At 46.9% G+C, this 20,291-nt stretch overlaps 2 protein-coding genes and 2 gene segments (V, D, J or C); all 4 read right to left on the reverse strand.

The window, feature by feature from the left end:
* Positions 1-3,239, reverse strand: part of LOC122232564 (immunoglobulin lambda-1 light chain-like) — a 586,739-nt gene extending 583,500 nt beyond the window's left edge. The window contains exon 1 of the mRNA XM_042962216.1: positions 3,131-3,239. Coding sequence (XP_042818150.1) covers positions 3,131-3,176 — 46 coding nt within the window. The 5' untranslated portion in view covers positions 3,177-3,239. The remainder of the gene's footprint in view (positions 1-3,130) is intronic.
* LOC102968706 (immunoglobulin lambda-1 light chain) overlaps positions 1-20,291 on the reverse strand; it is a 718,086-nt gene that overhangs the window by 611,537 nt on the left and 86,258 nt on the right. The window lies entirely within an intron of this gene.
* Positions 1-20,291, reverse strand: part of LOC122232563 — a 1,057,381-nt gene that overhangs the window by 593,528 nt on the left and 443,562 nt on the right.
* Positions 7,958-8,594, reverse strand: LOC122232572. The segment is given in 2 exon segments: positions 7,958-8,371; positions 8,483-8,594. Coding segments are annotated over 2 exon segments (438 nt in total).

The following is a 20,291-nucleotide window of genomic DNA, read 5'->3' on the forward strand; positions in this document are numbered from 1 at the left end:
AAATGTTCCATGGGTTAACAGTGAAAAGACAACAAAAGGTCTAGATTTTTCCGGTAATACCAGGGTTCTCTGGACAAGGTAGGATGGGTTCATAGGCCTTTTTCTCTAAAATGGTGAAATTCTTTCAGCATGATTCCAGACCGAGTCAGAGGAAAAACAAAGACAGAGAAAGCCTAGAACACATGCAGTTACACTCTACTGGTCTCACCCTGGTAATTACATCTGCAACAGTCTCATTTCCAAATAGGGTCTCATCCAGAAATATGGGAGTTTTTAGAACTCTTAATCACATGAATTGTTGGAGACACAGTTCAACTCATAATTAATATCCACAGTTTATTCAGATTTTGTTAGTTTTTACCTAATGTCCTTTTTCTGTTGTAAGAACCAGTTTAGGATTCTTTGCGACATTGAGTTGTGAATTGTCCTTACGCTTCTCTTACTGTGACACTTCTTCAGACTGTCCCTCTTGTTGGTGCCTTTGTGCATACTTACTGAGTGGGGGTTATGCCTGACGTCATTCAAGCCAAGGGTTTACACCTGTTCCACGAAATTTCTGCAAGGAAATGTGTCTCATGTGATTCCATATATTTATACCATCAGTTAACAATATGGACGGCAGACATATGTGTAGACACTGAGTTACAACCCAATCCTTTTATGTTCCTGTGGTTGAAATCTTTCTAGTTTTGCCTCATGGGGGCCCTTTAGGTTGGCTCGTGAGCTCTTAGACACACCCTGTCCTTGTGTATGTGCGCACATGTGCATGTGTGGTGATTGTGCACTGATTTGGTTGCGTTTGTTTGGGAGACAATGACAGACAATGACAGAGTGTCATTTAGGTGCCATTAGTATCATATAGAATAATCTGTGGCTCAGAGTGTTTTCCTCTGTTCACATGATTAATTCTTTTTCAGCGTTTAGCACCCCCACGACCTACAGATGTTTGCAGAGTTTTGTTTCTTCCAATGTTGGATATAATTATCAAATTATTTATAAAAGTGGCACCTCCTTGGTGACCTCTTAGTTGGTTCCTGGTTTGGGTGATTATTTTAAACCTAGAATAAATATCCATGTGCCAAGTTTAGGTTGCTTTCAGGCTTTCGTGATTAGGAATCAGTTGTTTTAAACATTAAAGTGCAGGGTTTTTCCTGCACTTTTTTCGTTTTCTGACACTACTAAGGTCCTCCGTACTCATCCTGCACCATTGCTGTCTGGGATAAGATTCCCCCGAGAAAGCCCCATGTCTTCTCGGGAGAACGGTATTAGAAGGTAATATCTGGTAAAATGCATCTCAGGCCTTATGGGGCATCATTGCTTCCGGTGTCACTCAGCTGACGCATGAAGGACAAATTCATGAGGAAACTAAGCCAGGACCGTGGACATATTGGTGACTGTTTCCACATGCAAGTCTCTGTCTCCATCAAACTACACACGTTGTCAGACTGCCATCTGCGGCTCTAATCCATGACCACATCCTCTCCCCAGCCTCCTCCTTTGGTTGTATCTGTGACTTTCCTTTCAAGCAACAACTGTGGCTCCAGCACCACATTCCATCCATTTACTTCATTGTTCGGTGACAGTACACAGTGCAGTCACGTCACGATCGTCAACCTGCCCCCCCCCCCCACCACGGGACACAACCTTAGTTACTAGAGGACAGAACTTTCGTGCAGTTTCTTATGTCTTTACACATAGAGGCTCCACTCACTTTCAGCCACTCGGCTCAGCGTCTCGCTCCACCCCTGCACTGACGTGGGCTCACACGTGTTACTGCAGCTACATGAGTTTTGTCACCTTCTACTTTCCATCATGTGCCCCAAATTCCTACATTTTTCTACGTACTCGTTAAGTTTCTGACATGGGGCGTGTACAGTGTTCAGTGAATTCTGATGATGACAGAGTGTCATTTAAGTGCCATTAGTATGATATAGAGTAATTCTGTGGCTCAGAATGTTTTACTCCGTTCACATGATTAACTCCTTTTCAGTGTTTAGCACCTCTATGACCTGCAGATGTTTGCAGTTTTGCGTCTTCCAATGTTTGACATAACTATCAAATTATTTATAAAAGTGGCACCTCCTAGGTGACCTTTAGTTGGTTTCTGGTTTGGGTGATTACATTTAAACCCAGAATACATATCCTTGTGCCAAGTTTAGGTTGCTTTCAGGCTTTAGTGATTCAGAATAAGTTGTTATAAACATTGAAGTGCAGGGTTTTTCCGATGGACAAAAGTTTTGAATCTTATCTTCATAATTTTATAATCTGAAATTGGCATTTTTTCACAAATAATAGATAACAAGACAAAACTAGTCACCACCAATGAGATAATAGTACCAGATGCAAATAAGGCTGACTTATTCTTCAGGCACCACAAGGGTGGAGTTCAGAGGAAAAATGAAAATGCTTCATTTATTTTACTGTCAGAAGGAAAATTGATATGATCTGGCCTAAAAGTTAAATACCTCAGCTTATAAAAAAGAGATTTCTCTTTCATGAGGACTCTTTGTGTCAGAAGTGTTTTCTGAGAGTGACTTTGAGGACAGAGGACAGGAGGAACTTCACTCATGGGAGGTGCCCTTGCATGGACCTGCGCCAAAGCCATCAGCCATAGAATGAGCAGAATCACAGGCTGAGCTGAGAAGGCAACTGCTGATGTGTTTCCCTTCTTTACAGTTGAGTAACTAGGTTTTTGTCTCACTTCCCCACAGGCCTGGACCACTGTGTAAGCACTGCCACTGCTGTCCCACGATGAGCAGTAATAATCGGCCTCGTCCTCAGCCTGGAGCCTAGTGATGGTCAGGGTGCCTGTGGTGCCAGACTTGGAGCCGGAGAATCGATCAGGGACCCCTGAGGGTCGATTGTTATTACTATAGATGATGGTTTTGGGGGCCATTCCTGGGATTTGTTGGTACCAATCCACGTAACTACCAACTCCAGTGCAGGAGATAGTGACCCTCTGGCCCAGGGCCCCAGACACTGAGGATGGTTGAGTTAGCCCCGACTGAGCCCAAGACCCTGGAAGGAGAAACAAACAGAGAGGATATTCCTGGGGTGTAGAGAGAAGAGGAGGAATCAGACGCACACTTGTGCTTCCAGGACCCCTTCCCGTGTCCCCACATCGAGTCACCTGTGCAGTGAGCGAGGAGGGTGAGGAGAAGAGGAGACCAGGCCATGGTGGAGGTCAGCACCGATCCTGCCTTCTGTTGCCTCACAGCTGAGCAGAGCCTCCCTTCACCTTTCCCTTCACCTCTTGATTTGTTGAGAGGGGGAGGGCCCAATCATGCAAATGCGACCCCCCTGTTTTTTGACTCCTCACTGACTTCTTTAGGTGCCTCTGTGTGAGTATGTCAGGGGGATGAGCAAGGGAGGGGCAATTTCAGGGCAGCGGGTGGGGAGGTCACAGATGTGAGCCCTGAGCAGAGGGCACAGGCAGTGGCAGGTGGCAGGACTCACCTCTGATCTACCGTGACCCCTCAGAAACAGAACTTGAGTGCCCCTTAGCGTCCAGACACAGACATGCCATTGTATGAGGTGAGCACAGCCCATCAGAGACCACTTCTGCCTCCCCACTGCTCTAGCCCCTCTCCCCTGCCTCAGGGTTAGACCAGGTGTCCCCACATGTGGCCCCCCATCACCTCAGGGCAGACTCTCTGTTCTACTCAGACTCCTGGGCGTGAGCCTGTCCATGGCTCCCTTGACTGTTCATGGATCAGGACTGAAGAGTTGTCTCTACACACATTCCTCTAACAGTAAATGTGTACCAATAGGAGAAGGAGTTAACTGGATATGACAGCGGAGGCAGGGGTTCAGGCACCCATCCCAATGCAGGAAGCAGCAGAGAGCAGAGGGCAGCTCCCATGGGGAACTTTGGCAGATGGGACGTGACCCTGATGAGATTATTCTTTACATGTGCTTCTTACCCAGATGGAGTGTGTTGATTCACACTCTATCCCAGCATCTATGTCAATGTGCTCATTGTCAGACGTCTGAGTCATTCCAGTTTTCTCTCCCAAAGTGCATCAGGAAATATCAGTGAGATCCTAAGGATCCCATTTGGGGCATCTGCTCTAGGATTCATGTATATTCTTTCTGAATTCCTTCCCAAATCCATGGTAGCTCTGTTCCGGAGACCTTGCAAAGGTCCTGTTTTCAGCCTATGTCTTCCCTGGTGGTCAAGAGGAACTTGAATGACTTTCTGGTGTTTTTATTCTATGGCATGAATCTATGTGTCTCCTGAGAACAATACCACATTTGTTTTCATGACTACAGCTTTGTAATATAATTTGAAAGTGCGAAGTATGGTGTCTTGAGGTTTGTTCCTTCTCAAGATTGCTTTGGCAGTTTGGGGTCTTTACTGGTTCTATACGAAATTCAGGTTTTTTTTTTTATCTCTGTGCAAAACTTCATTGGAATTTTTATGGGGATTGCATTGAATTTATAGAGTGCTTTGGGCAGTGTGGATATTTTAGCATTACATTTATTGTGGAGATCCCTGGATTTAGGAATTACCTGGAAGCTGTGTGTGAGGTCTACGTGTTTGTCTAAGATGACCTCTATCTCTGTGCTTAAAAATGTGGATGGATTATGATGATTCAAACAAAAGAAGAGATACTAGTTTTGGCAATAAGGTAAAGAATGTGGATATGTGCATTTTTTCTTTTTTTATTCACTGATGTATTCTTTTTAATTCAAAAACCTTTCCTGGGCACCAGCTAGGTGCCGGTAGACTGCAGACACTCAGTATTGAAAGGACAAACAAAACTGTCAAGGTCGTGGGGCATGTTGGGTTTTCATGTGACTCACTATGACAGACAAGGAGGAGATGTTTCTTGTGAGGTATTCAATGGGAAGGATTAAATATTTATACGCTAGAGCACACGGTTCTATGTTAACCAAGAGTCGATGACTAGAAGTGTGTATGTGCGCATGTAACTGTATCTTATGTTTTTTTTATATGTAGTTTGTGTTTCATACATTTTTATATATACACATATATGTATATGTGTGTGTGTGTATATATATATATATATATACATATACACATATATATGTGTGTATATATATGATACAAATCCCAGGAGATATATCCTAGTTGTATTGTCATGAACAGTGCAGAGATGGATTAGATAAACCACTGGGGAAAATAATTGTGTGAATATTTACATATGAGTAGAACCTTGTGTGACACAGAGAAGGACTAGAGAAGGATCTGGTGTGAGTAATTATAATACATTGCACACGGAGAAAGGAGGGCTTAGAGCACCAGGAACTTCTGGGTCATGGGACTGAGCTCTGTCGGGTAGTAAGGTCTGTCTGGAAGATACCTGTTCGGGTATTTTCCTTCTGGCCTGCCTCACAGCCCTGTCCTCTCAGTGCCAGTGTGAACAGGCCACTGCTGACCCCGGTCTTGGTCACCCAGCTGCTCTGACAACACACAACATCCCTAGAGGACACTCTGACCTTTGCAGATGGATATTTGAGCTTTCAGTATTCAGGGAAGGAGCATGAGTAGATCCTCTTCCAGGTGCTTGGGATGGAGACATTAATTTTCTTCAGGTCACTGACAACGTCCCGGCTGGTCAACATAGGGCTTATTTTACAATGTTTATGTTCCTGGACATATTAGTGTTCCCTGACATTGGGTTTGCTTGTTGCGGGGGCCTGGCATCGCTACCAGTCTCCGATCTAAATTTGTTTTAATGTTTATTTTTTTTTAGAGAGAGAGGATACAGAGAAAGAAAAAAGAGAGACAGAGAGAGAGAGAGAGAGCAGGGAGGTACAGAGAGAGAGCGGGAGACGCAGCATCAAAAGCAAGCTCCAGGCTCTGATTCTGTGGCACAGAGCCCCAGGCAGGGCTTCGGCTCACGAACCACGAGATCAAGACCTGAGCCAAAGTCTGAAGCTTAACCGACTGAGCCATCCAGGCACCCCTACCAGTCTCCAATCGAAACCAATTTCAAAGCCTCATATTTCCCAGGTTCACTCCCGGTTCATATGTGATAAAAAGTCCATGGGGGTTATCCTTGAACTTTGAATACTTTTTGCTGTTGTTGCTGTATTGTGAGAGTCTCCTGTTATCCCACCACCTCCATGGTACAGGCTCTGGGGCATCTGAAGTCTCTGTTTGTCAAAAGACTACCTGTTCTCCGCAGAGAAGTATCCACTGAATTCCCAATCTGGGTTTTGACCAGGCCTTTATACTTAGTCTGGAATTTATTTTCTTCTCTGGTATACTTATGACCCATTTGCCTCTCTATTGGTCCGGTTTTGTAAGGGTTCTCAGTGTCAACATTGATATAATCCATTATACAGCACAAGGGAATCTATCTTCTTAGAAATTTGTTCTCTGCTCATCCATTTAGGGGAATTCAGGAAAGGCAATCCCACTCACATTCAACCCTATTATCTTTATTTGGTTTTGTTCCATGGGTTAACAGTGAAAAGACAACAAAATGTCTAGATTTTTTCCGGTAATACCAGGGTTCTCTGGACAAGGTAGGATGGGTTCATCGGCTTTTTTCTCTAAATTAGTGAGATTCTTTTCAGCATCATTGCAGGCCGAGTCAGAGGAAAAACAAAGACAGAGAAAGCCTAGAACACATGTAGTTACACTCTACTGGTTTCACCCTGGTGATTACATCTGCAACAGTCTCATTTCCAAATAGGGTCTCATCCTGAAACATGGGAGTTTTTAGAAATTTTAATCACATGAATTGTTGGAGACACAATTCAACGCGTAACAATTAATATCCACAGTTTATTCAGATTTTCTTAGTTTTTTCCTAATGTCCTTTTTCGGTTGTAAGATCCAGTTTATGATTCTTTGTGACATTGAGTTGTGAATTGTCCTTAAGCTTCTCTTACTGTGACACTTCTTCAGACTGTCCCTCTTGTTGGTGCCTTTGTGCATACTTACTGAGTGGGGGTTATGCCTGACGTCATTCAAGCCAAGGGTTTACACCTGTTCCATGAAATTTCTGCACGGAAATGTGTCTCATGTGATTCCATATATTTATACCATCAGTTAACAATATGGACGACAGACATATGTGTAGACACTGAGTTACAACCCAATCCTTTTATGTTCCTGTGGTTGAAATCTTTCTAGTTTTGCCTCATGGGGGCCCTTTAAGTTGGCTCGTGAGCTCCTAAACAAACCCTGTCCTTGTGTGTCTGCGCACATGGGTATGTGTGGTGGTTGTGCGCTGATGTGCTTGCGTTTGTTTGGGAGACAATGACAGACAATGACAGAGTGTCATTTAAGTGCCATTAGTATCATATAGAATAATTCTGTGGCTCAGAGTGTTTTCCTCTGTTCACACGATTCATTCTTTTTAAGCGTTTAGCACCCCCACGACCTACAGATGTTTGCAGAGTTTTGCTTCTTCCAATGTTGGATATAATTATCAAATTATTTATAAAAGTGGCACCTCCTTGGTGACCTCTTAGTTGGTTCCTGGTTTGGGTGATTATTTTAAACCTAGAATAAATATCCATGTACCAAGTTTAGGTTGCTTTCAGGCTTTAGTGATTAGGAATCAGTTGTTATAAACATTGAAGTGCAGGGTTTTTCCTGTGGACAAAGGTTTTGAAACCTATCTTCATAATTTTAAATTTTAAATTGGCATTTTTTCACATATAGTAGTTAAGAAGAAGAGACTAGCCACTGCCATGGAGATAATAGTACCAGATGCAAATAAGGCTTATGTATTCTTCAGGCACCACATGGGTAGAGTTCAGAGAAAAAATAAAAATGCTTTATTTATTTTTATATCAGAAGGAAAAATTGATATGATTAGGCCTAGAAGTAAAATACCTGAGCTGATAAAACAAGAGATTTGTCTTCCATCAAGACTCCATGTCGGAAGGGTTTTCTGAGAGTGACTTTGAGGACAGAAAGGACAGGAGGAACCTCACACACGGAGGTGCCCTTGCATGGACCTGCGCCCAAGTCATCAGCCACGGAATGAGCAGAATCACAGGCTAAGCTCAGGAGGCAACTGCTGATGTGTTTCCCTCTTTACAGATGAGTAACTAGGTTTTTGTCTCACTTCCCCACAGGCCTGGACCACTGTGTAAGCACTGCCACTGCTGTACCACGATGAGCAGTAATAATCAGCCTCGTCCTCAGCCTGGAGCCCATTGATGGTCAGGGTGCCTGTGCTGCCAGACTTGGAGCCGGAGAATCGATCAGGGACCCCTGAGGGTCGGTTGCTATTATTATAGATGATGGTTTTGGGGGCCATTCCTGGGATTTGTTGGTACCAACCCACGTAACTACCAACTCCAGTGCAGGAGATAGTGACCCTCTGGCCCAGGGCCCCAGACACTGAAGATGGTTGATTCGGCCCCGACTGAGCCCAAATCCCTGGAAAGAGAAACAACAGAGAGGATATTCCTGGGGTCTAGAGACAAGAGGAGGAATCAGGCCCACACTTGTGCTTCCAGGACCCCTTTCCGTGTCTCCACATCAAGTCACCTGTGCAGTGAGCGAGGAGGGTGAGGAGGAGAGGGGACCAGGCCATGGTGGAGGTCAGCACCGATCCTGCCTTCTGTTGCCTCACAGCTGAGCAGAGCCTCCCTTCACCTCTCCCTTCACGTCTTGATCTGTTGAGAGGGGGAGGGCCCAACCATGCAAATGCGACCCCCCTGTTTTCTGACTCCTCACTGACTTCTTTAGGTGCCTCTGTCTGAGGATGTCAGGGGGATGGGCAGGGTGGGGGCAATTTCAGGGCAGCGGGTGGGGAGGTCACAGATGTGAGCCCTGAGCAGAGGGCACAGGCAGTGGCAGGTGGCAGTTCTCATCTCTGATCTACCGTGACCCTTCAGAAACAGGCCTTGAGTGCCCCTTAGTGTCCAGACACAGACAAGTCATTGTATGACTTTAGCAGAGCCCATCAGAGACCACTTCTGCCTCCCTACTGCTCTAGCCACTCTCCTCTACCTAAGTGTTAGGCCAGGTCTCCCCACGTGGCCCCCCATCACCTCAGGGCAGACTCTCTGTTCTACTCAGACTCCTGGGGGTGAGACTGTCCATGGCTCCCTTGACTGTTCATGGGTCAGGCCTGAGGAGTTGTCTCTACACACATTCCTCTAACAGTAAATGTGTACCAATAGGGGAAGTAGTTAACTGAATATGACAGTGGACACAGGGCTCCAGGCACCCATGCCAATGCAGGGAACAGCAGAGAGCAGAGGGCAGCTCCCATGGGGAAGTTTGGCAGATGGGACCTGACCCCAATGAGATTATTCTTTACATGTGCTTCTTACCCAGATGGAGTGTGTTGACTCACACTCTATCCCGGCATCTATGTCAATGTGCTCATTGTCAGACGTCTGAGTCATTCCAGTTTTCTCTCCCAAAGTGCATCAGGAAATATCAGTGAGATCCTAAGGATCCCATTTGGGGCATCTGCTCTAGGATTCATGTATATTCTTTCTGAATTCCCTCCCAAATCCATGGTAGCTCTGTTCCGGAGACCTTGCAAAGGACCGTTTTCAGCCTATGTCTTCCCTGGTGGTCAAGAGGAACTTGAATGACTTTCTGGTGTTTTTATTCTATGGCATCAACCTATGTGTCTCTCGAGAACAATACCGCATTGGTTTTCATGACAACAGCTTTGTAATATAATTTGAAAGTGCAAAGTATGGTGTCTCGAGGTTTGATCCTTCTCAACATTGCTTTGGCAATTTGGGGTCTTTTCTGGTTCTATACAAAATTTGTTTTTTTTTTTTAATTTCTCTGCAAAATGTCATTGGAGTTTTATGGGGATTTCATTGAATTTATAGAGTGCTTTGGGTAGTGTGGACATTTTAGCATTATATTTATTGTGGAGATCCCTGGATTTAGGAATTACCTGGAGGCTGTGTGTGAGGTCTACGTGTTTGTCTAAGATGACCTCCGTCTCTGTGCTTAAAAATGTGGATGGATTATGATGATTCAAATGATAGAAGAGATACTAGTTTTGGCAATAAGGTAAAGAATGTGGATATGTGTATTTTTTCTTTTTTTATTCACTGATGTATTCTTTTTAATTCAAAAACCTTTCCTGGGCACCAGCTAGGTGCCGGTAGACTGCAGACACTCAGTATTGAAAGGACAAACAAAACTGTCAAGGTTGTGGAGCCTGTTGGGTTTTCATCTGACTCACTATGACAGACAAAGAGGAGATGTTTCATGTGACGTATTCAATGGGAAGCATTAAATATTTATAGGACTAGAGCACAGGGTTCTATGTTAATCGAGAGTCGATGACTAGAAGTGTGTGTGTGTGTATAACAATCTTATGTTTTATTTATATGTAGTTTGTGTTTCATATATATATATGTATATATGTATATATATATATGTATGTGTATATATACACACACACACATATGTATGATATAAATTCCAGAAGATATATCCTAGATGTAGGATCCTAGATGTTGTCATGAACAGTGCAGAGATGGATTAGATAAACACTGGGGAAAACAATTGTGTGAATATTACAGGAGGAGTAGAACCTTGTGTGACACTCGGAAGGACTAGAGAAGGGTCTGGTGTGAGTAATTATAATACATTGCACACTGAGAAAGGAGGGCTTAGAGCACCAGGAACTTCTGAGTCATGGGATGAGCTCTTTCCTTACAATTCCCAAGCTTCTGCAGGTTCCCAAATATGCAGTCCTGTCTGGAAGGGAAACCCTTCTGGTGCCGGGGACCGAGTCACCTCCAGTGTCTCCCTCACCATTGGGGCTTCCTGGCTGCATCCTGGGATGACTGTGTTGCTGACTATCGCCTATGCGTGCTCTTGGGAAAAGGAAACGTGAGAGGCACATGTCCCTTGTTTCTAATTACAGTCTGTCCTTGAAGAATCTCATGTGCATTCTTGTTAACGGACCCTGCCCCATGAAGTGTGAGGATGGGGGCAGGTGCAGAGGATTATGGGACTGGCTTGCCTGGGTGGGAAGTGTCCTGACATGACAAAGAGATGGGATGTCTCCTCAGGCCTTCCTGATACAGCCTGTGGAGTGGTGAGCCTGCCCTCTGCACTTCTTATCCCTCAGTGCAGGACACAACTTCCCTGAGGGAGTCACTCACCTGACGTCCCAACAACACAACTATCTAAGTGGTGGGGGGCACCGAGTGATTCATGCTGAGGTAGCCACAGCTCTGAAGTAAGGACTGAGGTGTGGTGGTGCCTGCCACACAGGAGGTAGCACTTGGGGGATCAGAAGCCCCCGACCCTGTGTAGGGATGGGTGGGGTGCCAGGCAGGCTCAAGTCCAGAGGGTCCCTCTCTGTGCTCAACTCCAGTTCCTTCTCCCAGTCCTAAGTGAGTCTGAACTCTGAGACAGCAGGGGGCGCTGGACGTCTGTCCCTGTGCATGAGGGAGGTGCAGGGATGGCTGAGGGGTGTCTCAGCTGGGCACCCAGTCCTGGAACCCTGCCTTGTACCCTCTGCTCTATGCTCACCGGGGCCCACATTTGGCTCCCCAGCCCCCCCCCCCCCCACTCAGCTGTCACCATATTCAGTTTCAGGACCCAGGAGGGGAGTGATTTGCATGAAGGATTCCTCTCTGCTCTCCAAAGTGGGGAGGGGATGAGAGAGGCTTTGTGCAGTTCTCTCACTGGTGGGCTCAGTCAGGGGCACAGCCTGGGCTGTCTCCACCTTGACCTGGACCCCTCTCCTCCTCACCCCCCTTGTTCTCCGCTTAGGTGACTGGCTGTGGAAAGCAAGGCGAGTGATTATGGACTGGCGTGTGCTGGGCTCCTTCTTCCCCTCTTTTGAAGAACAAGCTGGAGGCATTCCCTCAGGACCTGCCTGTCCGTGTCTCCACTGCTCTGTTGCAGGGTCCTGGGCACAGTGTGCCCTGACACAGGAGGCCTCCCTGTCAGGGTTTCAGGGGCACAAGGAGACCCTCACCTGGACGGGAATTAGCAACAGTGTTGGAGCAAATTATGTGGGCTGCTTCCAAGAGATTTCTCTCAGCGTTACCACAACTGTGGTGCTCAGAAGAAATGGGCCCTCGGGGATCTCAGCTCGGTTCTCTGGCTCCCACTCTGGGAACAAGGCCTCTAGGACCTTCTCAGCCTGCAGCCTGAGGATGAGCCTTATTGTTAGTGCTCAACATGGGGCAGAAGCATCAGTTCTGACTTACTGCTGCAGGTCCATGGGGACCTGAGACAGAAAGCTGTCTCTGTCACCCCCAGGACTGCCGGTGAGAAACAGACAGGGAGGCCTTGGAGACCCTGGAGGGTCTGAGGGTCTGACTCTGAGCACAGAGGAAATTTAAAGGGTCAGTGACAGTAGTTGCCTCTCATGTTGTTTTTTCTTCCTCTCCTGTCTCTTTTTTCTTTCTTTCTTTCTTTCTTTCTTTCTTTCTTTCTTTCTTTCTTTCTTTCTTTCTTTCTTTTCTTCTTTCTTTCTTTCTTCTTTCTTTCATCTTTTCTTTCCTTTTGTTTGCTTTTCTTTCTCTCTCTTTATCTCCCTATCTCTCTCCCTTGCCTCTTTCCTTCTTTCCTCCCTTCCTTTCTTCCTTGGATAAAGAGCTTTATTTGGATTAAATGAGAGCTGGAGAAAGCAAAGGGCCTGAGACGCCTGTGAGATAGGTTCCAAAAGGGCAGGCAGAGCTTATCAACCCAATGGACTCCATTTCCCAGCAGCCTTCCAGGTAGTAGGGTCAGTAAAGTCCTGCTGGGAAATGTATTTGCCAGTAAATGACCAATGTTTGCCCACCATCACTACAATGGTAGAGTTTCTCTTTTCCATAATTAAAACTCCATATCACTTCCCACGACACCACGAAGATTGCAAAAAAGTTTAAAAAATCACATTTGACACCTCTTATACTCGTCTTCAGTAGTTAGCTGCGAAGACTCATCATCTGCCAAAAAGAGTTCTACTAAACTCATCAGCTGAAATGTCCATCCAAGTAGTGAGAAGACAGTCTTTACTAAACCATGGTCATTCTTATCCAATTCCCCCAGCCAGTCATGACTGAACAGCAGAGTAAGGCTCAGAGAGGGGTGAAGGAGGAGGGGGATGGGGCTAATTTTCCCCAGTACAAAGATGGCATCTGATTCTTGGTCGGAAAGCAGAACCAGAAAGGCTTGAGGGAAGGGTCCAGGCCTTGTACTCAGTCAGAAACAGTGCTGTAGAAGAGAAGGAGGAGGAGGAGGAGGAGGAGGAGGAGGAGGAGGAGGAGGAATGCTTGCCATGCTTGTGGTTTTGTATATCTGTAAGAACTTTCTTCATTTTCTTCCACATCTTCTTTGCATCGGCATTCCTGGTCTTACCATGCCAGGTGCCAAGGGATTCACAGGAGGGATGGCAGGAGCAGGTGGTGGGTAGGGAGCAGGTAGGGACCTAGGGGTTGGCCTCCCGGATACCCTGGTTATGGTGCAGGATGGGGGTGCACTGGGGAGAAGGCTGATTCCCCCGGGGAGCTGCTGTAGGAGATGGAGAGGGGCCTGGAGGGCAGGCAGGGTGGTCAGGTGGTGGATGGCAGGATGGGCACCTTCAGGGTACCTGACGCACCAGCAGTCAGGCCATTGCCCCCTCTCTGCACTCAGCCCTTGTAACCACCAAGTCCTTCGCTTTACGTGACACTTATCTAACCACATCTTTCTGTCCTTTCATTGTTTCAAGATATACTTTTCTCTACCATTCTTTTCTTTTATTGTAGTTTAAAACTTTTTGAAGTCTATTCACCTTAGAGAGACAGAGAAAGACAGAGTGTGAGCAAGGGGGGGCAGAGAGAGAGGGAGACACAGAATCTGAAACAGGTGCAGGCTCCGAGCTGTCAGCATAGAGCCCATCGCAGAGCCTGAACTCATGAACTAGGAGATCATGACCTGTGCCGAAGTCAGACACCTAACTGACTGAGCCATTCAGGCACCCCATTTACCATTCTTTTAAATTCATCCCATATGTATCTTTATTTGAAGAGTGGCCTTTTTGATCCGTTATGTCAATCCATGTCTGTAACTGGAACAATTGGTGCATTTAAATGTAATATAATTTAATATCCTTATGTAATATATTTAATTTAATATCATTTTTGTTATCTTATTTTGTTCTCTTCGTAAATCCAGATTTAGATTTAAAGAAGTTAAATTCCTTTCTCACTCTTTTCTTGCCTCCTGTTTCACATATTGACTATTTCACATGTTGACTGTTGTGCAGTTTTTACATTTAGTAGCATGGATGATGAGTAGCCTGACCTGGAACAAGAGAACTAGGAGGAGACCCTGAGGACTGGGTGTCACCGGAAACCCAACTGGGGCCTCCACCCGGGAGCTGTTAGCACCGGCCCATGTTTTTCACGGCAAAGTTTGTTACATTTTCCCAAGCAGAAAGAAGCAACTGCCACAACCAGACTAGGCAGCCTTCTGAGTCCTCAGGACCATGAAGCCTGGACATGAGGCTTGTCTCTGCTGTCAAAGAGCCTATTCAGAGAAGGAGCAGGTGTCCCGGGTGGCACACCGAGTCGCTGGGGTTTGCCACGTCTTCTCCCCCGTACCGGTCTCAGAAGGATCTGCATGGCACCTGTGCTTGTACCTGCGACACGCCTTCTCAAAGGAAACCTAAAAAGAAACAGTGATAAAGTCTTGTGCAACCTGTCTACTTATTGCTAAAGTTTTGAGCCAGGGTCTTTAGGAAAGAAAATATTTCACCATTTATTCAAATTACCTTTTATGTTATTACCTGAATTCAGTGATTGTTTTCTTACAGAGCCATTTGAAATGTATACATCTTTATCCTAGGATCAAAAACAGTGAACACTCTGAATTCTTTTTAAAGTCTCTAAGAAAACAAAGCATTTGCTTTTATTAATGCTCTCCACCTCTCCTGGGCCTGCCTCCGTTTCACATCAGCACCTTGTGCCTGGGAGTGTGTGTTGGCCTGAGCTGACCAGGTGCAGATGTCAGAATGGACAGGGGCCCGAGCTGTAGTTTTATGAGATGGGAACCACCTGGCCTGTGTCTCCTCCTCAGATGCCGGAGCCCACAGACCATGTCCCAACCTGAATTACAAAGAGGATGGAGGGAAGACGATGCATATGGTGGGGACCTGGTTGTTCAAAGTTCTATCATCTGCCTCTCTGATCTGGACCCCAAACTTCCAAGCTACGTGGTTAGTCAGGGACTGAGTTCAATTCCCACAAGACACGCACTGTGTTAACCAAACCAATCGCACAATCCCTTCCCTTGTCGCCCAATAGCGTCAGGGCAGATGGAGGGGTGATGTGATCGAGTCACGTGAAATCTGAGGTGGCTGATTGGTGGGAGACGGAGAACAAGTCTGTGTCATGCAGAGGGTGTGTCGTGTGGGTGTGACCGGAGCCTGCAGAGACATTCGGTCCTCATGTGAGAAGTCAGGGTGAGCACAATGTATTGCTGTGTGTTCCCTTTCTTCCCCAGACAGTGTCGGCTCCCTGGGCCTGGGGACACTCCCCGTCACTTCTGCACTGCGACTAGAGCTCCTAAACCAACAGAGATCATGTAGTGAGGGTTCAGTAAATGCCATTCATGCATATCATGTGGACAATGACTATCCTGAGTCGGACAGCTGTACTGTGTGTCCAGGTCTGTCTTGACACCTTGATATGAACGCATCTGTGTCCCTCAAAACCCTGTATGGAAACCTGAACCCACATTGTGACTGTTTGAGAAAAGGCATTAAAAGATGTCATCGTGGATAATGAGGTTATGAGGGTGCTGCCCCCATAAACAGGGCGGGCGTCTTTACAGAAGAGGTAGAGGCAGCATGGGTGAGTACACATGGGAATGCCATGTGAGGACCCAGGACGAATGTCACCACTTGCAAGTCAAGGAGAGTGACCTCAGGGAAATCAATCCTGCCACCCCCTTGAACGTGGACATTTAGGCTCCAAACTGAGAGAAATTCACTATCTTTGGCGTAGGCATCCAGTGAGTGGTATCGTCATATGGTAGGCCTAGCAGACAGGCACAACCCTCAGGGACACTGGTCCCCAGGACAACCTGCCCCAGCACCCAGGAATTTCTGATCAGCTTGTATGAAACAGAAAATGTGTGCATATAAGGACAGGCTTTGGGGACAGAATTGACAGGAAAAGGACAGGTACTAGAGGCGGTTCATTGGGTTTGGTTCCAGGGTCAGTTTTAGGCTAAACAAAGAGGGAAGCAACAGTTTTGACAGAAAGTGGGGCTGAAGAAGGAAAGCCCTTCACTGTGGGCACAGCAGGTTTTTGTCTCACTTTCCCACAGGCCTGGAGCTCTGTGTGAGCACTGAGACTATCGTCCCATGATGCATAACAATAATCAGCCTCGTCATCAGCCTGCAGCCCAGTGATGGTCAGGGAGTCCGAGCTGCCAGACTTGGAGCCAGAGAATCGATCGGGGACCCCGGAGGGTTGTTTGTTATTCTCATAAATCAGGAGACTGGGGGTCGCTCCTGGGACTTGTTGGTACCAGCTCACATAATTACCACCCCCGATGTTGGAGCTGCTTCCAGTGCAGGAGATGGTGACCCTCTGGCCCAGGGACCCCGACACTGAGGGCGGCTGAGTCAACACTGACTGGGCCCAGGACCCTGGAAAGGGTAGAAACACAGAGAGGGTGATGCTGGGGTATGGACACAAGACAGTGGAAGCAGGACCCACATGTCCTCCCAGAGCCCCTTCCTGTGTGCCCTCATCCAGTCACCTGTGCAGTGAGCGAGGAGAGTGAGAAGGAAAGGAGACCAAGACATGGGGGTGGTCATCACCGATTCTGTCTTCTGTGCCTCACGGCTGAGCAGAGCCTCCCCTAACCTCTCCCTTCCCCTCTTCATCTTCTGAGGAAGGGAGGGCCCCCTCCATGCAAATGAGACCCCGGCTCTCTGACCCCTCCCTGGGCCTGTGTCAGTTCCCTCTGCCTGAGGATGTCTGGGGGCTGGTTGAGGGGGGGCTGTTTCAGGCCAAAGGGTGAGGAGGACACAGTTGTGAGCTGTGTGCAGGGGGCACTGACACTACAGGTGGCAGGTTTCAGTTCTCATCAGCTCTGAACCCACAGCAATGGGTCCTGTGAGCCCCCTGGTGTTCAGACTCAGAGCCGCCATTGTTTGAACTGGTAGGCAAGTCCACCAAAGACAGCTCCTGTGTCCCCATTGCACTGCCCACTGCACTCTGACAAGGGTCAGTCCAGGTGTCCCTCTAGGGAACCTCCCATAACCTAAGCCAGACTGGATGCTCTACTCAGACTCCTCAGGGAGAGTCAGTCCGTGGCCGCCTGTATGGGTCATGGGTCAGGAATGAGGTGGTGTCTCTACCAAAAGTTCATTTAGATCAAGATCATGCCCAGTGCAATGATGAGTACCACCGGACACGTGGACCCTTCTGTGTAGGATTCTGTGTCCTTTCCTGTTACGTGATTTCTCCCGGGTTTCCAGAGCTCACCTTCCTCCAAGGTTCCCACAGCACTGAGGAGAGGGGGAGAGCTTCTGTTCAGGCTGTGAGTAGAAACAGTTGTGTGTATTCCTCGGGGCGTTACACAAAAAAATCTTTGTCATCTGTCACTATGTCTGCTTGTTGAAAACAATAGCTCTCCTCATACTATGTGCAGTGATTCCTTCCAGGTACTGCTCTCCCAGCAAAGAGACCCAAGTCTGCAGGAGCCTTGAGTGTGACACTGACCTCAGAGCCAAAGACAAACTTGCAGGCCGTTCTGGGAGGGAAGGAGCGACAGCAGCAGGTGCTCTGACGAGGATCCGGTGACACAGTTTATGTGTTAGTCAGCACTTAGCCCAGTGTGCCCTTTGAATGGGTGTGTGCTCCTTCACACAAAATTTCTCTCAGTAATATTTATTTCAGTCAATGACATCGTTATTATGAAAATGCAGATACAATCACTAGTATAGTTTTCATACAACGGTATTTATTGCAGAGCAAAGATGGATAGAAATTGTAGGTAAAAACCTGGATGGAAAAACAATGCAAAAAGGATGCCTGCTATAAACTTTTTGCAAAGTCATGTTTTCTTTGCCACCAGTTTACTATGGTGGCATTGTTCTATAAGTAGGTGAGTCTGGCATGATGTTCAATGAAAGCCCAGGGGGAGTCTGTTCCTGTGAACCGCAGCCATCTCAGTGACTCAATTACTAAGCACACACAGAGCTTCTAGGAGCGAGCGATTTGGGGTCAGACTTGTCTCTGGGGTGAACACAGCTCTACCTGCGTTCTTTGTGTCCAGCATATGCAGGAGAGAGCAATAGTTCATCCAGCCACCATGACTAGAGGAGGGAATTTCTATTCACCAAGGCTACACGAATCTTCGGTCAAAGATCCCACATGTGAGTGGTGGAGAGGTGGAGATGAGGGGTACTATGTCCCTGAAGTCACAGGCATTGTGGCCCCAGTTTGAGACAGAAGAATTTTCATCAGAACTCCAACCTGGTTGGAGGTGTCGCTGGGGGGACTGAGGGAGTAACAGTCCAGCATTAAGAGCACAGGGAGGGTGTGATACATTCCCCTGGGCTTTGAGCTGTGTGGGAGCAACACTGAAGCTGCTATTCCAGAACCAATGTACTGATCAGCCTCAAGTGCTGACTGGAGCCCAAGGGGGTCAGAGGCTGAGCTGCTCAAAGCGATAGAGACTCACCCTGGGATTCCTGAGCATCAACCTGTCTTAGGAGAGAAGGTGATCAGGGCAAGTCCTGGCTGCTCAGTGAGAGGACACTGGTTACCCTGGATGTCGCTGGAGTTTCCTGATGATGAGAATGCTTCCTCCTGGGCTTGTGACCCTGAGGTTGGCTGGATGAGCACAGGTTGACCATGAGTTTTGGGGAGAAAGAGAAGCCAGGAAGCTACAAAATCCAGAACTCCATATACTCAGATAGAGGAGAGATCCGTGTGTGTGTGTGTGTGTGTGTGTGTGTGTGTGTGTATGTGAGAGAGACAGAGGGAGAGAAAGAAAGAGAGAATGGAAAACCTTTCCTTCAGAGGCCACACATGAAGACAAGTGTATCCCTGTCCCCTTGTGTCCTCTCTGCATTTGCTGAGTGTTGTGTTGGTCCCCATGCAAAACCATCCCTGGGGCTGGCTCTCTGTATGACCGTCCAGCGTTCTGGAGCTTGGAACTCAAGAAGGCCAATGTCTGGAAGGCCACTTCTCTTGTACGAGTGTGAAACTTACACAAAGGGGAGGAATATGGTCTGAATTAGTTCTATAGGAATTTCATTGAATCAGAATGTCAGGCCTTGTGGATGGGCCTTCTATCCATTCTCCTTCCTGTAGACACATTTCCCATAGCTGTGGGGTCTTCAGGTCTTCGGAAGCACAAGATAGGGGCTGATCACACAGCCCCTTCTTCATGCCCTTCACATCACAGCCCTCCCCCACTGTGCCTCTCGTATCCCCTGATACCTCCATTGGGTGACCGTCAGATAGTGTCTACTGTTATTTTGCAAAAGGGTTAATGCTTGACACTGCATTGCTTGGTGCAAAAGTGTGTGGCTGAGTGAGTGTCCTGATGGTCTTAGAAACCAATATTCTCAAGACCAAGAAAAGCTGTCATGTATTGAAATATGCAGCCAATCCTTCCTTCATTCACCATGGCAAAAGTTACCCTGTGTGCAGCCTCGGTCATTCTGAAGGCGGAAGTAATTGCATGAATCGCTTCTCTGTGCAAATACTCAAAGGCTGGGTGAACATTCATTTCACGGAAATACGGTAATCATGTGGTCGTATTACAGAGATTGATGAGGTTGGTGGGGCATGAAAACTACCATCAGAGATGAGAGCAGGAATCACATGAGGAAGTGATTTCCTGCTGGTCCATTTCTGCATCGTCTCTGTAGAGATGGACCCTGGAGAGTGGAAACTCTTGCAAGATTATAGTTTTCTCTGAAATCCTAACATAGAGATGGAGTTCGGGCCTGAAGAGCCATAGAGAGAGGCGGAAGGCCCGAGGGAAGCAGGAGAAGAGGGGAGACGAGCAGAGTGTGTGTGGGGGAGGGTGCAGTGAGGAGAGTCTGAAGACTTTGGGACTCACTTTTAGTCAGATGGGTGAGAGAGGAAATTGTCTCTGACCAAGGTGCTTATTAACATGTCAGATATGGTTGTGCCATCAGTAACACAAGAGACACACTTTACGGCTTGAGATTTGTGGATGAATGTGAGTACCTCTGTCACCATTTTCAGTCCAGACAACAGTACTGTATGATCTCAGAAACTACACACCTGTCTCTACATCCTAGATGCTGACACCGAATTGCTGAAATTCTTGTCATTTTCTAACTGAAAAGAACACTAGAAACATCCTAGTTCTAATGATGTGACTCTGG

This window comes from Panthera tigris, chromosome D3, assembly GCF_018350195.1.
Source record: "Panthera tigris isolate Pti1 chromosome D3, P.tigris_Pti1_mat1.1, whole genome shotgun sequence".
Taxonomy (NCBI): Eukaryota; Metazoa; Chordata; class Mammalia; order Carnivora; family Felidae; genus Panthera; species Panthera tigris.